Genomic DNA, 22947 nt, shown 5'->3' with positions numbered 1-22947 from the left:
GGGTACAGAATACACAGAAAGGAGGCGGTGAGGAGTCGGACAGGGAGGAAGGAAAGAGGGAAGAGGGACTTACTCCTGCTGCAGAACTGAATAGAGAGTGCTGACTTAACACTAGAGAGCTAGTAAGAGTCCTTCAGAAAGATGTCAAACAAAGCATTCTGGGCACTAAAGAACACAGAACAGAGCATGTTAAAATAATTGAAAAATCCTACATTTTTTGCGACGAAGCAACAGAAGCGCACATTAATATTCTGGAGCGAATATCTCACAATATAAAGATTAATATTCTTTTAAAGGCCAGCTTATTAGTAACCGATCCCCCCAACTGCATATGCACAGCAGCTCAAGTTACTGTGGAAAAACCCTAGGTCACCTGTTTTAAATTCAAAGGCAGAACACTGGAGAAAGTGACACGATTGTATTACACACATTTTAATAATCTGTATATTAAGTTCACTCACATGCTAATTGTAATAAACGTGTTTTATGATTCTTAAAATTAAGTGAACACCTTTGGATACAACGAATGCAGGGGTGTGTGTGTGCTAGTCACCCAGCATCGGGAAAATGCGAGTGACAAAGGGACAGATCTTTTTGCTTTCACAAACAGCTTCATCACAGCAAAATCTCACCTGCACAAACGTTCTCACCCATCTCCTTTTAATGTCAGAACAGATTTCTGTTTAGAGTTAAATATTCCCCCTTCCAGTATTTACAAGCCTGAGAAATAGAAAGTGACGGTGACTCGCCAATTTTCACTGCCTATGAGCGAAATGCGAACGAGAGTCATCTACACAAAGTGGCAAAGTTAAACTTAGGACTTTACGCCATGAGGGTGATGCTGTAAGGGGGAAAAATTCACCTCACCCTCCAAGAACTGTGGCAGAAAGGGAGCGCCAGGATTAAAGACACGGTAGGGAATTTACAAACGACACTCTCCACTCACCTCCAGACAATAATCCTTAAGTGGGTGAAATGTTTCAAAAAAGAAATGCTCTTGGATGCGTTGCCAGTTCTTCTTGGCATTCCTAAGGAGTAAAGATACGGTGTGAGGTCCAGACAAGTAAGAGAACTCTGGTGGGGGGCGGAGAGGGGGAATCAATCAGATAATCCTAGGGAGTGCAGAGGTTAGAATGCGCGGAAAATCTTGGGAATTTTATCCTAAGATTTATACACCCCCTGCCTACCTCCCAGATCAACGTACGTCACACAAACTGACACTGAATTTGACATTTTGAAATGAAAGTCAAAGAAATGACTGTTTCACAGTCCCACAACAATGACTCAACAGGACCCGAAGCCAGGTCTCCGCGCTTAAAAATACAGGGATCATTCCCATAGATGGTGCAGAGGCCTGCGCTCCATCAACGCTGATGGGATGCGGAAATGGCTGTCCGCTGGCAGTGACGGGGAGCCCTCACAGAAGCAGCCTGTGACATGTAGCACTTACGTGCTCGGGGCAAAAGAGCTCTAAAAGGGAACCGTGTGAGAAACCTGTCCTTAAAGAGGACAGTCCTCAAGTTCCCACCTGGCAGTAAGCGCTTTTTCTACCGCGAAGATTCACAACGCATGCCAAACCACCAGTGCTCCTAAACCACACAGACAGAATAGGGAAGGTTTTAAAGTCTTAACACATCTGCCACATTTTCAAAGGCAAAGGGGTAGGGATAGAACTCATAACCCAGCTGGTGGCAGGTTGCAGTGTGAATTCGTGATCAACAGCCCATAAGCCAAGTAGTTTCGAGGCTCCCACGCTGGCCTGGCCGGTGTGCCTTCCTTACCCCTCAGAGCCCCCACCCCGCCACCCGCTCTGACAGCCGAGCCTCCGGGCACTGCGGGGAGAGGAGAGAGTTCTCACATCCCGCACCTCCTACCACCTGCCTGCTTGGCTCCCCACCCCAGGAGTCTCCTAGACCCGGGCCCCTGAACTGTCCCCTCCAGGCTCCTCTAGCCTGGTCAAAGGGCTCCGTGTCTTATCTTAAAAAAAGAACCGTACTGAAGCGCCATCAGGTGGGGCTGGAGAGCTAGCCTGAGGCCCACCACATAAGGGGACACCCATGCACAAGGGGATTCCTTTGGGGGGCAGGGAGCCGGGACGGGGGGGAAGGAGATGGTCTTGCCTTTATCTGACACCTTTCTGCACTGTTCAGCTTCCTAACCACAAATCCTTATTTAAAAACAACTAAAGTGGGGCACCTGGGTGGGTCAGTCGGTTGAGCGTCCAATTTCGGCTCGGGTCATGATCTCACAGCTGGTGAGTTTGAGCCCGTCATCTGGCTCTGTGCTGACAGCTTAGAGCCAGAGCCTGCTTGCTTCCGATTCTGTGTCTCCCTCTCTCTCTGCCCCTCCCCTGCTTGCATTCTCTGTCTCTCTCAAAAATAAATAAACATTAAATTTTTTTTTAATAAAAAAAACTGATGTTACCAAAGATAAAATACAAGCCCTCCTTGACACCACATCCTCTACAGCTGTTCTATGACAGTTCACAGAAGAGTTTTGGGAGAGAATTATCCTCTCAACATGGCTGTGTTTTTACCTTCCTCATTGTCTTTTAAAGACATGATGTATTTCAAATATGCAAGTGAAGAAACTAAGCTAATAGGCAGCAATGAGCCCATCACTGGATTTAACATACTATATTGTCCCAACCACTCCTAATCCATTTTAATTTGGTTTCTGCCCCACCAGTGAGGCTACTGAAATGGCTCCCCCTAAATCCAGCGGGTGCTTTTAGGCTCTCATTTAACTTACCTCAAACCTGTCCATTTCTCTACCCCCCAGTAACCTAACACATGACTTCCTCCCATTCTTTTTTTTTTCTTCTAGTTTATTTATTGTGGGAGAGAGAGAGAGAGAGAACGTGAGCAGGAGAGGGGCAAAGAGAGGGAGAGAGAGAATCCCAAGCAGGTTCCACGCTGTCAGCACAGAGCCTGACATGGGGCTCAATCCCACGGCCCTGGGATCTTGACCTGGGCCCGAATCAAGAGTCAGACACTTAACCGACGGAGCCACCCAGGTGCCTCTCCTCCCATTCTCTCCTGCAGTCCCCTGATCTGTTCTTCACACTTTAAAAAATGCAAAAGCAAACCCAGTGATGTCATTCCTGAGTTTAAATAATTCACTCAACAGAAGCCCAACCGGCCTGGCCTCTGCCCCTCGCTTCCTGCACGCGCACTGACCTTGGGCAGACCAGCCCTGTTCAGGGCTCTGAGTGCACCGTGCACACCAGCACACCAGCTTCGGGGCTGCCCAGACATCACTGTCCTCCATTCCTCCATAATGGAAACATCATGTGACTTAGAAAGGCCTCCCCTCACCCACCCAGCCTGGAGAGGCCGCATTTTCTCATCACGATCCTTCCTTTTCCACTGGGGTACCTGCCATGATTTAATTTATTATTTGTATGAGTGTTTACTTGATGTCCCATCCACCTGACTGGGAGCCACACGGAGATGAGAACTGTGTCCACCTGTCCTGCTACTGATGCCCCACAACTCAGCCTGCATTGGTCACAGAACCGATTCTGCCATGTATCAGAAGAGCAGAGATGGTCCGATGCCCAGGGTTCCTTATTCTTATTGGTTAAATCTTCTACCTGGTACGAGGATTTTAAAAAGAATTAAGTTACTTTGTAGAAGAGTGTTTTACTGCTTAAGAAAGGAGCCGACCCAACTGTTTTTAGAAATCAAAACACAGCTGCCCAGGAACTCTGACCAAGATCAACCACCAACCCAAACATCCCAAGAGCAGATGATAAAGCCCTGGTTTCATCATAGAGAAAACCGTAAATGGACAAATGCCTATCCGCACGTAAAATGTATTCATTTCCCTCAAACTTCCTTCCCCTAGGGGAAGGTGGTGTGCTCCCACCCACCCACCCACCCACCGAGGGGAAAGGAGACCTGCAGGACTGCCCGAGAAAGAGGAGGGATTAGAGCTGCCACAACATACCTGGAAAGGTAGGAACTCTAAGCACTGCTTGGTCAGCTACTAATTTTAATGATCAGTCTTTGTCGTGACCAGAATTTCTATACAACGAACTGTGTACAATGTGTCAGAGGTGACCGGCGCCTTCCTTTGCACTTTTGTCCCTCACCTGTGAACCTGCCCTGTGTCCCCAACCTAATTCTCTCTTCTGGTTTTTCCCTGTTGTGTCTCACGCAATTATATTTTAGTATTTGTATTTGCTGAATTGAGTGTCTTCCTCCTGAGACGCCAAAAGCTCCCTCACCCACTCAATCACCTAAATGCCTCTTTTCAACCAATGTATGGGAAGTAAAAGCAGGCAGAAGGGCTATCGGGTACTTTGCGGCCACAGGAGTACCTCAGTCCTGGCCCCACACGAAGCTTCGTAAGGACTCAGTCTTATTTACACCATCTGTTAGCTTGATGGTCAAACAAAGACCCCCCCCCCATATGTTACTGGTTTTCCAAACACTATTTCATGTGCTTAACATGCTGCCTCAAACCTTTATCTGTCTGTTTATAAGAATTTGTGACTATTTTTGAGCTTCTGAAAGAAACTTTTTATGTATTGACTGATATTTCCTGGGTCTCTGGAAGTTATAAAAATCCTGGCGTTCTTGGATAGTGATAATCAATGATAATCAATGATAATGAGGAAACAATAAAACAACAACACTCCCTTAGAGCCGGGGAAACAAGTTCAGATACCAGGAGACAGGATACTCGAGCCTGCCTTTGTGCACTGAATTGAACAGGGCTGGGTGTGGGAGAAGCGGCCTGTATAGAATACTGAGCCGGGTGGCCCCCCTCCCCCATCCTGTACCAGTGGCATTTTATCTGTTCAATACTGAGCCTCTGTGCAGGATTTTGTTTGGGAAATAGAGACACTCGCTTAAAAAAAGGAAAAGAGAAAAGCTTCCATCTTTAATTAGTACACCTGGGCAGTTGGGAGCACGTCTTTAAAGCCAGATTGTTCTGCTTCCCAGCGCTTCTTTGACAACAGAGGATGGGGACATTCAGCTCTACTGAAAAGGAATATCTAAAGGTATGTAAAACATTACTGTAAAATAAAGGATCAAGGATAAGAAAACAACAATGACAAAAAAGGCTGAGATGGAGCTGACCACAATGAGAAGTGTGACGAAACGAGGCATCCCACAGTGCTCTGCCCACGCCTCACCTTATCCGAGCTCCGATATCCACGCATGGAGTGATGACAGGCTAACGAGACAGAGGCACCTCCTCGTCCCCTCTGCTCTACTGGAAGTAAAGTGAAGGGGAGGCGGTCTGCTTACCCTGCTCCAGGCATGTTTTCCACTTGACTAAGACTGGACTCAATAACAGAAGTCAAAGCGTCAAATTCTTCAACGTGCCATGTCTTACACATGCTCCAGATTTTCTTAAGGGCCACTAACGCGTACAGGCGGATACTAAAATTGTGACTGAAGCACCACTGCAGGACGATGATAAAGGCTTGCTTCAGAATTGGTTTCTGAAAAGAAAGGGCAAAGATTCTTCAAATGTAAACCCGGGCCCTTGACTGTAGAACCACAAAGCAGACAGAAGATGATCTGATTTTGCCGGTTCTGCATTAGCGGGGCTCCTCAGACACACCCAGAATGCTGGGGTTCGGGTCTCCTCGAGGGAGAATTTCCTCACAGCTCCAGGTTCCGCTTACAACGCGGCTGCGGTACATCCTCCCCGCACTCCAGCACCAGCGGTACCATGGACAGCACCTCCACGCCAACCCTTACTTTCCCACAATACATCCTCCCCACACTCCAGCACCTGAGGTACTGTGGACAGCACCTCCACGCCAACCCTTGCTTTCCCACAATGGGTGAACGACAGCCCCCATCACGTATGACCTTTCCCTGGGCTGGAAAAGTCAGAATGTTCTCTAAGAGCCCCACTTCTGGTGCACTCCAAAGTGCTTCTGGAGCAAGGCATCTCACACAACGTTCTTTTCCTCCTCGTCTTTGATGTGAATGACTGTTTCCCCAATGGTACTGTTGGACTCGTGGCACTGAGTGGTGGCAGGAAAATTAAAAGGTGGGGAGAAATGTAACAAAGCAGTTTAAACTTCCCTGTAGTCTTTTCCTGTGAATTCACAGACTGTTCTATCTTCACAGCCTGCAGACTTCATGCAATGCCAGTCCCTGATTTCCAAAACCACACAGTTCCACAGATATCGAAAGGCCACAGAAGCGACGTAGATTAACGTGGAAACCAGATGGACTGAAACTTTTAATAAAATATCAGGAGTTACCCTCGCTGCTTCTACCATGTGGATCATCTGTAAAGGTTTGCAAAGCTGCACCTAGCCAAGAGTCCTGAGGTTTCTACTGAAACAACTGTGCTCACAGAAGACTTTTACCAATACGCGGGCATGGTTAACAGCTCACTTCAATTTCCCAAAGCTCCTCAGAGAAGGACAAAATACAGATATATATGATCCTCTTATTTCATTCCTTTATTCAAAATATGGTCAACAGCTATCAAAGGTCACTGTACTGCCAGTATCACATGGACACTGTTGGGATATGTGAAAGTACACACACACGAAACCGTAATACGTAAACGACCCTCTCTGTGTGATGAGCAACCAACAAAGACCATGTTTACGTAGAGCAAAGTGCGGTAACTAGTCAGATGGGGTCCAGCAAAAAGGCATCATGTAGGTTCCCCAACATGGCGCTTGAACTCACGACCCTGAGATCAAAGCCTGAGCTGAGATCAAGGGTTGGATGCTTAACCGACTGAGCCACCCAGGCACCCCAAGGACGAACGAGTTTTAAGAAGAGGAGCAAGGGAGCTGAGGGGCACACCACATGTGCAGCCGAGAAAACCAGGACATGCGGTGTAAATATATTTACTTGGCCAGGAGGAAGATGAAGAGAAGTATCTGGGCGCCAAAGGAAAGAGGCAACTTCCAAATGATACATGATTGGGTATTTAGTTGTATTTTACAAGTTGAAAACCAAGGCAGGTTATCCAAGACAACCAAAACACCATGAGGAGTGAATTTAAAAATTAAAAGAGGGGAAAGAGAATGTTGATTATTAATTACTAATATATTACAGTCCTTTACAATTTTACGAAGCATACACACATGAGCGCCTAACCATGAACACTACTGCTGGTGTTACGTAACCCTGGTGTTTGTAACACGCGCAGCTTCAAACGTGGGTCTTACTATCCACGAGCTCCACATCAGACAACTCGTGTGAAGATGACGTGTACCAGAACAGCATCAGCACAAGGCCCGGCATCCCAGACACGACACGTCCAACACCGAACTCCTGACTTCTCCCACAACCTATGTGGGGTCCTACTGCCTCCACGCCGCCTCCCTTATTCCATGCCAATTGCTCTGACCTCCCAGGCAGGATGAGACCACTCACCTACGGCCCGCACCTGCTGTTTGTTCCCTTGTCCTGGAAAGTGTCCCAGACCCTCGTGTGGCTTGCTCACTCACTGCTTTTGGGTACACGTTCAGGATCACCTCCTTGGGCAGGTCTCCCCTGAACCCACCTCCTGAAATAGCCGTCCTGCCCCAGACACCCAATCTTCAGCCCCTTGTTCTGCTTTTTTCTTCAAAGCCTGTGTCACCACCTGACAGTATCATGTCTATTTGTCATCTCTCCCCGCACCAGAATGATGGTAGAGATGGTTCTGTTCACTGCAGAATCCCCAGGGCCTGGAACAACCCACCAGGACACACAGAAGGCACAGGACAAACACTGGAGGGGGGAGGGGAGGAAGAATTGCTCCAAAGTACCCCTCTGACGGGGCCTGCGGCCAGCTGCCTGCACTATACACCCCTACTCCAAGGTCTGGCTTCTCCCGGCTCCCTCAGAGTTTTCTCCCCTCCCCTCTCATCCCTTCCCCTGCAGCTTCCAAGCCCTCCTCCCAGGCATGGCCTCCAGCCCCTCACTAACCTTTCTCTCCCACCTCCCTAAGTCATGAGAAAGTCTGCGCCTGTTCCAGTCCTCAGCGTGACTTCTGGACCGTCACTTCTCCAACGTCAAAGAAAAAGCCACGGCTTTTTCTACCCAGAGCCACGGCCCACACCTTGTCACAGAACCTGTAACTGTTCTCTTTTCTAAAATCTGAAAATCAGGTATTCCTACCGCTGACCCAAAGCACCTGTCTGCAGTCTCTCTCCTGGCCACCCCTCCTCTTTGCCTCCTGTACTCATGGAATTCATCCGAGTCACAACCTCCTTGTCGCTGAACACTATGGATAAAGCCCTTATCTTTCCTGACCTTTCCAGGGCACCCCACCCTCTTGACCTTTCTCTCCTTGAGAAGACCTCTTCCGATGACCCTTAGAACACCCCATTCTTAAGGCTGCCCCCCTCGTCCTCTTCCTGTTTCTTCTCAATCTCTTCCTCTCCTGTCCCGTAAATGCTGGTGCACCTCTGGGCTCTGTGCTCGGCTTCCTCATTTTCTCAGGCTACACACACACACAGTCTGCATTTGTTTCCATGGCTTCAGTCCATTCACGGTTCCCAAGCTTGTGAGTCACAGCTCCTTTTCTTCTTTTAACCGACACGTTCCTGAGATCACTGTAGATGCACGTGCAGTCATAAGAAATGATAGAGAGACCCCCTGTGCCCCGTACGCTTTGCCCAGCTCCCCCTCCTGGTAACATGTGGCAAATCATAGTACGGTGTCACAACCAGGATGCCGTCACTGACATCACCCATGAATGTAACCTGGATCTCCTCAGTTTTACTGGAATTCGTTTGTGTGTGTGGTGTGTCTGTGTTCGGTCCTACACCATTTTATCACACGTGTGGGTTCACATCCACCATCACGGTCACGATACTCAACAGTTCCGATGTGCAAGGATCCCTCCTGTTGTCCTTTTGTAACCACCCACCTCCTTCCTACGCTCCTCTCCCCACACCCATTTTTTATACAACTGGCACAGGGTTTTGAAAACTACTTGAATTCGGGGGTGCCTGGGTGGTTCAGTGTCCCACTTCGGCTCAGCTCATGATCTCCTGGTTCGTGAGGTCGAGCCCCACATGGGGCTCTGTGCTGTCGCCGCAGAGCCCGCTTCAGATACTCTGTCTCCCTCTCGGTGCCCCTCCCCAACTTGCGTTCTCTCAAAAACACACATTAAAAAATATGTATTTGCATTTTAATCTGTCCGAGGTGAGCTTCTGGCGGCCAGTTTGGCAGAAATGGGTCTTCACCACGGAATCACTGAGGCACCGAAGAAATGGGCGCTCCGCTCTCTGCTGCACCACTAAGCTGGGGGTTACCTGGAGCCCTGGCTACAGGACAGTTTCAAAATAGAGGTTTTTGTGTTTCGGGCGCTACAGCCCAGGGCTCACCAGACACAGAATGTGGTGAACCCCGGCCCACGGCTCCCCGTATCTTCAGCAGGGACACTAGGGCACCCCGGTTCACCTGCAGCCCCTCAACACCCTCCGAGATACACTGGCAACAGCACCCATCTATCCAACACACCGCCCCTCCTGGTCTCGCAGCTGTGGTCCCAAAGCCAGTGACAGCTTCTGAGCTATAGTTCCTATTCAGAGACCTACACGCGGCTGCTGCCTGCCATGCCTATGGGACACCCTGCGGGTGACACACTCATAATCCCATCCACTCATCGCCACCCTCCCCCCATCCTGGTCTACTCTCCTACTACTGCCCTGTTCCAGTGAAAGTCACCACCACCCCTGCCAGCCCAGGTCACTTCCCTGCTTCCCTCCACCAAAGCCATCCTCCAAACTCTGGCGTTTCTCGCTAGCACGTACCCGTCACGTCTATCCACCCGCGACCTCCATGCCACATCCCAGCACCGCTCGAAGCATGAAGGTAGCTTCCCAGAGGTTTCCGGTTTTACCCCCGTGACCGAACCAATCCTACACACCGCACTCACAACACCAAGTCTGCTCATGTCACGTTTCTGCTGGAAGTTCGGCAGCATCTCCCCAGCGCCCTCTGGATAAAGTCCAAATTCCTCCCATACGGAGTATTTACTGTACGTCTACACCACCGTTGAGTTACTTGACCGAGTTCACACACCACATAGGAGGTGGAGCCAAGATCCAATCACAGGGCCCATTCACTCAAGCACTGGGCTCACCTCCTCCACCTGCCTGACAAGGGCCCTTCCGTGCTGGGCCCTGCCCCCCCTGCAGCCCCACCTCCACCTCCACCCCAGCCAGTGTCTTCCGGACCCCGACTGCACCAGGCTCCCCTGCACTAGCCTGTTCCCCTCCCTGCCGTGCAGACCTCTGCGCTCAGCTACGAGACTTGGGAGGTCTCGCCCGCACCCCGCAGTCTCGTGCACGCCGCGCTGGTCTGCACAGATCTGCGTCTTGCCTCCCCAAACCTCCACGGTCTAGTGTTGTGCTTCGTTACAAGAAGCACTAAAACATATTCTGAATGAATGAATGAATGAATGAGAAAAACGGAAGCCTTGATCCCAAACTCTGACAGGTATCAGGAAGGACTAAGGACAACCATGACAGGAGAGAAAGTACCTTCTGTGTTATTTAATCCTCACAAACATCCCGCCAAGTAGATAGTACTGTGTCCACTTTACCTAATAGGAAACCCGAAGGGATCGAGTCCAAACGCCTGCCTTCCCTTCCCAGTTTCTTATGGCTCCTCTATAACCTTAATCCTCACTCCAGGCTTTGTTCAGATTCCCTTAGTCTTCACTGATGTGCCTGTCCTGATCCCGATTGCACCCCGGACACCACGGTACATCTAGTGGTCGTGTCCCCTTACCCTCCTCCCTCCTCTGGGCTGTGACAGCTTCTCAAAGTTTGGTTTTTGACGATCTTGTCAGTTCTGAGGAGCAGTGGGCAGGGATTTTGTGGCATGTTGCTCGGCTGGGCTTTGGGGAATGTTCTTAAAACCTCATGATGAGGCCAGGGTCATGGTGTTTTGGGAGGAAAACCACAGAGGCCATTTTCATCCCATCCTATCAAGGGCACAGACTGTCGTACGACGGACCGCTGTCGTGGGTGCCCCCGCTGCAAGGTCACTTTCCCTTCCACGCTCTAGTCTTCGGAAGGGCATCACCAGGGCAGCCCGCGCTTAAGGACTGGGCGGGTTATGCGCCCCCTCCTTGCGGTCAGTGTCCATGTAAGTTATCTGGACTCTACACATCTGTCTTTCCCATTTGTTTATTTAGTCAGTCATTTATTTCTATCAGTATGAACTCATAGGTATTAAGTTTATGTTTTGGTTGTAATCCAGTATGACTCTACTGTGTTGCTGATCTCAGTGTTAGCAACTGGGAGCGCCTGTGCCCCTCTGCGGACCCACCCCGTGTCAGTGTGTGTGGCAAGCACTTCTTTTCTGGTACTACAAGATGCTCCAGATTTGCCTTGTGTATTGTCTGCCCCAGTTCTAGAATCAGCGGTTTCTCCAAGAAGCCCTGGTTCCTTGTGTGAGACAATGATACTAGAAACCAAGATCTGGGAGTGAGGTACAGATTACTCGTGAGTGCGAAACAAAAATCCAGTAGAATTCTCAACAGGGAAAGGAATGCTTTTATGAACACTGCTCAAGATCCACTGGCATTGCCTGTGACCATTCGCCTTGGCCAAGACTGAGCTACACACCGTTCACACTGGAACACCAGCAACGCCACCTCGTATTAGCCGACGAGGTTTGGACACACCGCACAAGAAGGCAGGACGACACAACGATGTGTGTACTGGAGAAAGGGGTTTTTTATTTTTCCCCCCTCTGCTTTTAATTTCCATAGAACATTTAGGGTTCTGACCTCTGTCCTGTTTGATGGTAGTTCCGAATCTTCTCGGACTACTTAGCACAGACCCATAAGGTTAAGTGCACATATTTCCATACCTTGTGGAAAATGGGAAGTTTTGAGACTGTTTCCGAGAGGTCTTTAAACAAAAACACATCTGTCAATTAAAAATGGACTTTACAACAGACACTGTGAGGGGTGTGGAAACAGACTAACAAAAGTAAACTAGTCTGGTCTTTACTTAGATGTCTCAATTTAGATTTTTTTTTTTTTTTAAATAGAGAGAGAGCACAAGCAGCGGGGAGGGGCAGAGGGAGAGAAAGAATCCAAGCAGGCTCCACACCCAGCACAGAGCCCGACATGGAGCTTGATCCCTGGGATGACCCTGGGATCATGACCCTGGGATCGTGACCCGGGCCAAAAATCACATGTTGAACGGTCAACCAACTGAGCAACCCAGGCGCCCCGAAATGATTATTCTAGTCCGCTAATCAGCATTCCTTCTTTTGGATGCTTAAACGTAAAAAATAAACCTATAATATGTAATATACACCAGGTGCAAACAGGGCTGGGTGGAAAAATAGCCTGTTATTTATAACAGACCTAGCAGGAGATCTTCTAAGATGAATTCATTTTCAGAACTTGCCTGAACGATTCTTGAGCTATTCCAGCCACCCTGCCACAGGACAGTCCCTTGTCTGTCTTACCTCTCGTGGTAGATTGCAAGCACATCTCTTTCCTGCACATATTTAAAATAGAAAGATAACATGTGATGTTATTCGATGCTCGAGCTTGCCTGATCTCTCCAGAAGGTGTTAACACGAGTTTTTACGTGACTGTAACTCACACACTGCCATCTGGCTGACAGACATTGTAAGACACGAGCAATTTTAAGATCATCATGATCTGAGGAGTTAAAATGTGGTGGGGGAAAAGGATGTCAGTCTTAGAACTGATGAAACAGGTTAACAACTGAATTTGATTGCTACCACTGTGTAAGCAGTGTAAAGACAAGAACACAAGAACACTCTGAGAAATTCCAGGAAGCCCTTTCCCCCCGTACTTTTCTTCCACTTTTAACACCAAACAATACTCCTTGTTCGACATACTCAGTTTTCTCGAGTTCACATCTCAGTGTGCTCTTTCCTGTGGGTTCAATAATGCAGAATCTTGCTCTAAATCTTACTGGCAGGTTTTCCTGAATTCTTACCGGCGTTGCCAAATTGATTAACCAGAATTAGCGACGCTCTCTACTGGTCTGTGGGGTACAGCGCTACGGAGACGGCTCAAAGCCTGAGAAAGACGAAAGACTGGCCTCACGCTCCCAACGATGATGACCACAGCTCAACAGCCTTCATGCAAGCTCCTCTGCATGAGCACATGCTCGATAACTATGTCAGTCAAGGAACAGTTAAAGATGCAATAAGAGAATTCCTACCTAAATAATAGTATGTAAATACCGGCATAAAATTGATGACCTATCACTAGAAATTGCCCATTACTTGTCTGCAGATTTAATACAGGCTCAGGCATCCCTCGGTGTGTATGTGTGCAGGTGGGTAACACCTGCCTGCGTATCTGTGTCATACGTGTGCACACTAACGGAGTAGTACAAGGGGAGAGAAGTAGCAAAAATCACAAGAAATACTTACGTTAAAAAAAAATAGTACGGGGTGCCTGGGTGGCTCAGTCAGTTTAGCGTCCGGTTTGGGCTCAGGTCATGATCTCACGGTTCGTGAGTTCGAGCCCTGCACTGGGCTCACTGCTCTCAGCACAGAGCCACCTTTGGATCCTCTGTCCCCCTCTCTCTACCCCTCCCCTGCTCGCTTGCTCTCTCTCAAAAATAAATAAACATTAAAAATATTTTTAAAAATTAGTCCAAATCTATACAATTCTATTTTGATAGACTGCTCAAACTCCTCTTACAGGCACATTTAAACTCACCTTTTCTGGAACATTTTGCGTAATGATGTCCAAATGTGACAAAACTGATAAAAATGTACAAATGCTTGTTTTAAGATTTTCTTCACCCTGGAAAAAAGTCAGATAAATAAAATAGTCATTCAAGGCTCACCGTGGCGTTGTGGGGCCCAGAACAGAGGCGGGATGTGAGGTGGCCGGGCCTGGGTGGGGATCTAGGATGAAAGGAAATAGCTTCCTAGAGCCGAATGCCAACACAACACTCAGCAGACACCACAAGGTTACAAAGGAATTTAACTGTGAAGTAAGCGGTATGGCCAAGGACACACTCACCTCAGAAGAGACGTGGGCAGCACGGGGAGGGCAGGAAGGAAAAAGAACTCATGAGAAGTAAACATGATGCACTAAGTCTGAGGTGATGGGGAGGCAGAGAGATGGGGGGAGGGGGGTGGATGGTAGCAACAGGCTCAAAAGTAAGACAGGACCTTGCAGATGACTTTAGAGCCAGGACAAAAAGCTACATAAGAGTGTTCAACTGGGGTTCAGAAACCTTCCCAATAACAGGGATTTGGAAGAACACAACATTCCAGTAATAATAAGCTGATGAACCCCAGACAGACTGGAAAGGAAAGAGACTACAGACCCTACAGTCCAGAAATTGCTCCAAAGGCAAACAAGATGATTAACCTCTTTATGCACCTGGCAGTTACTGGTCTTCCGTGTGCCAGGGATAATGCCAGAAATCAGGGGAAGCAAAATTAGATAAGGTTCCTGCCTTCAGGGACCTTCGTCTATTGGGGAAGAAGGACAAAATCACCCAATAAAGTAAAATCCCCATTATAACAAGCACTATTTATGTGCTACAAAGACCTCTAATCAGGGGATCTCCAAACCACTCTTCCTTTAAGAAATGACACCAAGGACATGTAGGTGGAGATCTAAAGGAAGAGAAACAGTTCTGTAGATGAAGACGAGAGAGGGCAGTTCCGGTAGAGGGCACAGCTCATGCAAATAGCCTGAGAGCCAAAGGACATGTGACAGAAAAGGTCAGAGTGACACTCGGTCCCATCTGTAGCTGCCAGTGACCCCGGCTCCCCTGTGCCCATGCCCTAACGCAGGCCCCGCCCACCGTCTGAGGCTCGGTCGCACCATCTGCTTTGGCCTGTGCGTCATCAGCGAGCAGGATGCAAGCGGAAGCTGGGGAAGCACATGCACGCCACGACACGTCCTCCTGGGTTGCTCGTTCTGGGAGCCCCGAGCCACCACAGAAAGAGGTCCAGCCACCCTCGCCGGTCAGAAGAAGCCCGTTAGAAGTTCTAGCCCCAGCAGGCACCACATGGAGCAGAAGTGCCCAGCCAGGCCCATGTGACCCAGAATCGTGAAAAATAAAACACTGTTGCCTACACTCATGTGTCCTGGACTGTTCTAGCAACAGAAAACGGGAGACTGTCAGTAGAAGTGTAAGAGCACCTGAGACCCGCAGGCCATTCTGAAGACTCTTGGTCTTTATTCCAAGAGCAATGTTTGAAGCAAGTGGGTAACCTGACCAAATTTTCATTCTGAAAAGACTGCTCTGGCTTCAGCATGGAGAATGGATTCAAACGGAGGCAAGAATGGACGCAGGTGGCCCAGCGAAAGAAGCACTGCACTGGGTCACGGCGGCCTGGACCGAGACAGAATGCTAGAGACAGAAGGGAGGCAAAGGAGAAACCCTTGGGACGGAAGGGCCACAGGAGCTGGTCACGGATCAAGGTTTCTGTTCTGTGCAACTCTATGGAGGGTAGTGCTGTTCACATAGTTGGAAGATCAAGTGTGGGGAAAATTTGAGGCACATGGTGTCAGACATCCAAGTTCCAGATGATCTACAAACATTCAAGGAGAATGTCTGGAGCAGGGTGGGCTGACTTCTTCTGTAAAGGACCAAACAGTGGTCCTAAAAACGTGGTTTTGTGGGCCGCACAGACTCTGTTACAACCGCTGAACTCTGTCATTTGGCACAAATGTGGCCACAGACAGTATGTAAATAAATGGGCAAGGCTGTGTTCCAGTAAAACCATGAGGCCGAACTTGGCTGTAGTTTGCCAACCCCTGATTTAGCACTTAGGGGAAGGTGTCTGGAATCAATACAAATTAGCCATTACATCAGATAAGTGAAACTGTACCTTAGATACACCTGAAACTAGAAAACAAGGAAAAATGAAGGGGGGTTTAAAAAAAAAAAAAAAAGGCCCAGCCTTGAGAAGCACAGACATTTAATGGTTGCATGGGAAGGGAAAGGCTGGAAAGGACACAGGAAAGAGGAAACAGAGGGACGAGAGGAACCTGGAGAGCGTGTCAATGAACCGAAACCAAGGAAGTCATCGAGAGCGTGGATGGGGCCAAAAGAAGAAAGAGCAGGGTGACGACAGACTCTGGACAGTGTCCTCTGCAAAGCGACAGCACTGGACTGCAGGGTCAGCGGGAGGAAGTGGGAAACCCAGCTGTGGAATACGGATGCCCCCTGCAGGAGGTCTGACTACAACACAGGAGTGAGACAGGGGGACCACAGGGGAGGGGCGGGTGGTGCAGTGCAGACATCCATAAACAATGGAGGAGACGTGAGAACATGGAAAGCAATGGAAACCATTTGGTTAAGAAGGAGAGACTGAGTACAGAAGACAGACTGAAAACAGAAGGTTCCTGAGAAGGCAGGGGAAAAGGAGCCAGAGAAAAAGCAGAAGAATGATCTTCAACCAAGATTCAGGTCCTTTATGATACAAGGAGGGAAGAAGTCTCAGATGGATACGGACACAGGCAAATGTGTACCGCTGTGGAGAAGGTAAAGGTATCCCTGTGTGAAGACTTCTGTTTTCTCTAAAAAATAAAAGTTGAGGTCCTTGGCTTCCAATACAACAACAGGTTAGACGGCACGTCATCTCCGGTGGGGTAAACCAACGTCCACCAATGGACCAGCTCCATGGCATGGCTACGGTGCAGCTGTGGGCCGCTCAACCTCCTTTATTCTTATTTTCCAGCTTTCTGGGCATTCTGTCCCTTCCTGATTCAATCAACAGTTGCTTTATTTGCTTACAAGGAATACCCCTGACTGATATCCAGAGAAAGACACCTGAAGACAAGATACAAGGTCTGAAAGCTCTTTATGAAGAGAGAGACTGAACTAAGTGGAAAAACGTCACAGAACTGCTGGCATTGCTGGGGCTACAGGAGAGACAGGATGTGTCAGAAGGACACCAGAGCCAACCTGCCTTTCCTGAGACTTCCTGAGGCAGAGCCTCCCCACCAGAGAGCAGACAAAGTAGACGACGTTAATAAAGCAGCAGACAGGGGAAGCAATTGAAGGGAAAATGATGGAGTGTTTTTCTTAGTTCCACGTACACAAAAAGGGGAAGGAGGAGCCAGACGGGGAATCTCACAACAGCGAAAAAGAACGCAGCTTCAGAAATTAAATGGAGTTTGAATTAAAGCTATGTCATTTCTTACTGGTGTGACAAGTCAATCTCTCTGAACTTCAGTGTCTTCCTAAGTAAATTGTAAGAAAAAGAAACAAAACAAAAAAAAAAAAGAAAAGAAAAGAAAAGCCCGACAGATCTTTCAGGCTGAAGGAGCAGGATGAAGGAGCCCCTGGCTTTAGGGACACGTGGGTTTCAAGCGAGGAGACTGGGAGAAAAGAACGAGAGAAAGGAGATCGATATCAGGGAAAGGTGCTATCATCAGGCCAGGTTTACACGTGGATCGGAAGTGACCCTGTGAGAAAGCCCGGCCGGTGGCTGGAGGGGCAGGGAGCCACACACATGGGTTTAGAGAGCAGGGTGCAGAAAGAGAAGCACCAGGGGCTGAATAAGGATTCTTCTTGTTCTCATACTGAGAGATTTCAGTTTATTCCAAACAATGTGGACGGGGCGTTCTTGTATAGATCTCTTCTCTTCTTTATTAACAAATGTTTGTATTTGAGTACAGCTGACACATCACATTACATTAGTTTCAGGGATTAAAGTTCCTAGTGACTCCACGTGTTTATACATTATGCTTTGCTCACCACGAGTGTAGGATTCTTAAGATAAAACCAAGCGTGAGGGTTGAGGGAAGGAAAGGGAACACATCAAAGAAACAGGGAAGCCATCCATCAACCTGACAGGGAAGGGGCCACATGGTTCACTGCAGCGGACGTCAGCTGTAGAGAAAGCAGGTGCCAGCACGAAACGTAAGGAAGACGGAGACAGAGAAAAAGGCGGTCTGGAGCTGCGTATGAAATCCTCAGTATAGGATTTCTGAAAACGTCGTTGACCACAGTCATTTACGTAAAGGAAGAGAGGAGGGCAAAGTTCACACATCCGAAAGTGTAATTCAGGCATGCCTGGGAAACACCACAGGCTTCAGGCTTGGTTCTGGACCATCCCAACAAAGCAAGTATCACAATAACAGGAGTCAAGCAACTTTTTTGGTTCCCAGTGCATATAAAGGTGACATTTACTAGACTCCATCTACACCAGACTATAGTAGACTATGAAGTGTTTGGTAGCCATTATGCCTAAAAATGCAATGTGCATACTTTAATTAAAAAATACTTCACTGCTGGGGCGCCTGGGTGGCTCAGTTGGTTAAGCGTCTGACTTCAACTCAGGTCACGATCTCGCAGTCCATGAGTTTGAGCCCCGCGTCGAGCTCTGGGCTGACGGCTCAGAGCCTCGAGCCTGCTTCCGATTCTGTGTCTCCCTCTCTCTCTGCCCCTCCCCCGTTCATGCTCTGTCTCTCTCTGTCTCAAAAATAAATAAACGTTAAAAAAAAATTAAAAAAAAAAAAACTTCACTGCTGAAAAATGCTAACCATCACCTGGGCTTTTGGCGAAAGCCAAAAATCACCATAGATCACCATAATAAATGTGATAATGAAAAAGTCTAAAATATGGTGAGGATTACCAAAATGCAAACACAGAGCCCCACTGTGACTAAGTGCTGTTGGAAAAATGGCACCAGGAGACGTGCTGGATGCAGGGTTACCACAAACCTTGCGTTTGTCTGGATCACGGTGTCTGTGCAACGTAACAAAGCAAATCACAACAAAATGAGGGGTGGCTGCAGTAAGGGAAAGATGGCACTAAGACAATGGCTGGACAGAAGAAAAGTCAACAGAAGAAGAATGAAGAATGAAGTCCCCCTAAAATACAAATAAGGATGGGGACAGATGTGACAAAGACAACAATTTCTTCCCCTGAAACAGAAAGGAAGAGTCATAGGGTAGATCTATTTTTAATTTTTTGAGGAACCTCCACACTGTAAAAATTAAAAATAGATCTACCCTATGACCCAGCAGTAGCACTGCTAAGAACTTACCCAAGGGATCCAGGAGTGCTGATGCATAGGGGCACTTGTACCCCAATGTTTATAGCAGCATTTTCAACAGTGGCCAAATTATGGAAAGAGCCTAAATGTCTGTCAACTGATGAATGGATAGAGAAGTTGTGGTTTATATACACAATGGAGAACTACGTGGCAATGAGAAGGAATGAAATATGGCCTTTTGTAGCAACATGGATGGAACTGGAGAGTGTATGCTAAGTGAAATAAGTCATACAGAGAAAAACAGATACCATATGTTTTCACTCTAAGCGGATCCTGAGAAACTTAACAGAAGACCATGGGGGAGGGGAAGGAAAAAAAAAAAAGGTTAGAGAGAGAGGGAGCCAAAACATAAGAGACTCTTAAGAACTGAGAACAAACTGAGGGTTGATGGGGGGTGGAAGGGAGGGGAGGGTGGGTGATAGGCACTGAGGAGGGCACCTGTTGGGATGAGCACTGGGTGTTGTATGGAAACCAATTTGACAATAAATTTCATATTAAATAAATAAATAAATAAAATAGAACAATTATAACTGGACTGTAATAAAAGTTATATGAATGTGGTCTCTCCCCCCGCCTCCCAAAAAAAAAGAAACAGAAAGGAAGAGACAGAAAGATACGTTGAGGAAGAAAGTCATCTCCATTTTCACACAAAGCAGAAAGCAAGGTCATTTGTATTAAGAAAAGGAAGTTGCTTTGGGGAACCAACGAAAACCATTCAGGGCAAGTATTTAGAACTGATGTTTAGAAAGAGTTCATTATTTGCCAGGAGACTGCAATTGTAAACCCTATCACTTATCCGTGCCTTAAAAATGATTTGCAAGATACAAGAAATGTCAGGCTGAGAGGAATGGGGTGGGGGTGGGGGTGGGGGATGAGGGTAGAGGTGAAGTAAGAATGGAAATCAGCGGATATTTGTTCTCAGCTGGTGAGGGGGCTCCCTCCCAGTCTCTCCACTTGGCTTGTGTGGAACTTCCCTACTAAAAAACTCTTTTAAAATGTAAAGACTGCATTTAATTCCTCTATGTTCTTATTTTTTTTTATGTTTGTTTATTTTTTTTTTTCAACTTTTTTTTTTTTTTTTTTTTTTTGGGACAGAGAGAGACAGAGCATGAACGGGGGAGGGGCAGAGAGAGAGAGGGAGACACAGAATCGGAAACAGGCTCCAGGCTCCGAGCCATCAGCCCAGAGCCCGACGCGGGGCTCGAACTCACAGACCGCGAGATCGTGACCTGGCTGAAGTCGGACGCTTAACCGACTGCGCCACCCAGGCGCCCCTATGTTTGTTTATTTTTGAGAGAGAGAAAGAGAGAGACAGAGCATGAGTGGGGGAGGGGCAGAGACAGAGAGGGAGACACAGAGTCCAAAACAGGCTCCAGGCTCCAAGCTGTCAGCACAGAGCCCAACATGAGCCTCGAACTCAGGAGCTGTGAGATCGTGACCTGAGCCGAAGTCAGACGCTCAACTGACTGAGCCACCCAGGCACCCCTCACTGTTCTTATTTCTAAAAACAAACACAGACATTGCTTGGTGAATAAGGATAGAGAAGGCACCCATTTCTCTTGACTTCCCAGTAACATAAGCCTTTTCCATCTTTACTTTGTGGGAACAGAAGACTGATAACTCAGGAGGAATGCCAGGGATCTCTGTCTCTTCATTTAATTCAGATTTTGCAAAACAGAACACAGGAAGTCAATACATCAGGCACAGGACAACTGACAGGCAAAAACACAACTATTAAAATGAAACAAATCTCCCAGCATAGCCAAAATATTTGAATTTCAAAAATTATGAAAAAATCTCTTTTACTTACATAAGAAAAACAATCCCAGAACTTCGGAAGAAACTGAGGAAATTTATGAAGAATCAATATGATAATCCATTCTATAAAATATTTTATGGATGCTTGATTATTGATGAAACCAGCACGGAAAATCTTGTCAATAATTCTATTCAAGAAATTCTGAGAAAAATAAAGTTCATAAATTAAATGGTTATGTTATGGTGATTAACTGTTTTATTTTACTGAGATATAATTGATACATAACACTCAAGTTTAAAGTGTACATCATGTCGATTTGATACACTCATGAGCTGCAATATGATTGCCACCACGGCATGACCAAGGTGGGAACAATTAAGATACAGTCTTGTAGCAACTTCCAAAATGACTATTGGGGCACCTGGGTGGCTCAGTCAGTTAAACGTCTGACTTTGGCTCAGGTCATGATCTCATAGCTCGTGAGTTCAAGCCCTGCATCAGGCTCTGTGCTGACAGCTCAGAGCCGGGGGCCTGCTTCAGATTCTGCGTCTCCCCCTGTCTCTGCCCCTCCCCAGCTCAAGCTCTCTCTCTCTCTCTCCTTCAAAAATAAATAAACATTAAAAAAAATTTACAAAGAAAAAGGCTATTAATTCGAACTTAAATAGTCACCATTAAAAAAAAATAACTTCAAGGGTTTTTTTTGTTTTTGTTTTTGTTTTTTAAATTAAGCTCTACACCCAATGTGGGGGCTTGAACTCACAACCCTGAGATCAAGAGTTGCATGCCTGGGGAGCCTGGGTGGCTCAGTCAGTTAAGCGTCTGACTTCGGTTCGTGAGTTCAAGCCCCACGTCAGGCTTTGTGCTGACAGCTCAGAGCCTGCAGCCTGCTTTGGATTCTGTGTCCCTCTCTCTGCCCCTCCACAGCTTGTGCTTTCTTTCTCTCTCTCAAAAATGAATAACTAAACATTTAAAAGGAGTCGCATGTTGGGGCACCTGGATGGCTCAGTCGGTTGAACATCCGACTCTTGATCTCGGCTCAGGTCAGGATCTCACAGGAACAGGAGTCTGAGCCTGTTTAAAATACTGTACATATTACAGCTCAACACTAAAATGCATTTAAAAAGAAACACTAGAAATGTTTGACTAGGGTAACTGAGAATATTTTGTCTTGGCACAGAAGGGCCCCGAGGACGAGGGGAGTGTTGGGGAGAGGTGGGGGGCACGACAGAGCAGGTGGGCTTGTCAGGAAGAACTCCAGCATGTCTGTTAGGGAGCAGCCACTGCTGAGAATTTTAAGTTCTTGTACCTTGTGGTTGCACTTAACTTTCACACCCATCGTGCAAGGCAGGCCACATGTATTCCCCTGTTGCCCAGCTGGGCACTGGAGTTCAGGGAGGTGGGTGTGAGTTTGAGCCCCACGTTGGGCTCTGTGGTGATGTCACAGAGCCTGCTTGGGATTCTGTCTCTTCTTCTCTCTGACCCTCCCCTGCCTCTGCATGCATGTTCTCTCTCAAAATGAATAAATAAACTTAAAAAAATAAATAAAAAATAAAAATAAAAAGGGCTGCATGCTTTACCGACTGGAACCCTGAAACAGCTTAAAATTTTAAGTAATTATCAGATCTACAATTCTCTAAACAGCAAACCTAAAAACTGTTTACTGAATCATAATGATAAGGTACTTTCCTGGGTACTTTATAATTTGCTTGGACATAAAGTCTATGAGGAAGGTTATTGCTCTGTATTTTCATAGGGAAAAGAAAAGATTCAGAAAAGTTAAATATTTTTTCAAAACCTGGCAGGTGGCAGAATTCAGATTCAAACCAGCATCCATCAAGATGTCAGGGCTTAAAACTTGGAACAGGAAGGACTGATGCCAGAGTCCGCAGGAGGCAAACGAGACCCAGGAGAAGCAGGTCCGGGGCTCCTTTCTCCCTTTGGACTGCACATCACCTGCCCTTACAGCCTCCCCAGTTCTTCTGGCCAAGACCTTGAGCTCCCACATCATCCTCGCTCGCCCCAGCCTTCTTTTCAAAATTGTACTTCCATTTGGGTAAGGGACCATACCTAAGTAGCAGGTAAAAATATGTACACATACATACTTCGGTAACATATAAACACATTTATGATGTATACTTCTTTATTTTAAAGAAGAATCTATCTTCAAAACATTTCTAATTGGCAGAAGAGGAGCAGACAAGCTCATTTGTGGGC

At 47.2% G+C, this 22947-nt stretch overlaps 1 protein-coding gene across 2 annotated transcripts in view; it reads right to left on the bottom strand.

The window, feature by feature from the left end:
- Positions 1 to 22947, bottom strand: part of TARBP1 (TAR (HIV-1) RNA binding protein 1) — an 89952-nt gene that overhangs the window by 5757 nt on the left and 61248 nt on the right. Inside the window, exons 22-25 of one of the 2 annotated variants that reach the window (XM_042960071.1) lie at positions 20785 to 20934; positions 13660 to 13746; positions 5262 to 5458; positions 947 to 1028 (exon numbers count right to left, since the gene is read on the bottom strand). In XM_042960071.1, coding sequence (XP_042816005.1) covers positions 947 to 1028; positions 5262 to 5458; positions 13660 to 13746; positions 20785 to 20934 — 516 coding nt within the window. The remainder of the gene's footprint in view (positions 1 to 946; positions 1029 to 5261; positions 5459 to 13659; positions 13747 to 20784; positions 20935 to 22947) is intronic. The other variant, XM_042960072.1, reaches the window with a different exon arrangement.

This window comes from Panthera tigris, chromosome D2 (genome assembly GCF_018350195.1).
Source record: "Panthera tigris isolate Pti1 chromosome D2, P.tigris_Pti1_mat1.1, whole genome shotgun sequence".
In the NCBI taxonomy this organism is placed as follows: Eukaryota; Metazoa; Chordata; class Mammalia; order Carnivora; family Felidae; genus Panthera; species Panthera tigris.
The sequence above is the reverse complement of the archived record's forward strand: the minus strand, read 5'-3'. Positions and strand labels throughout refer to the sequence as shown.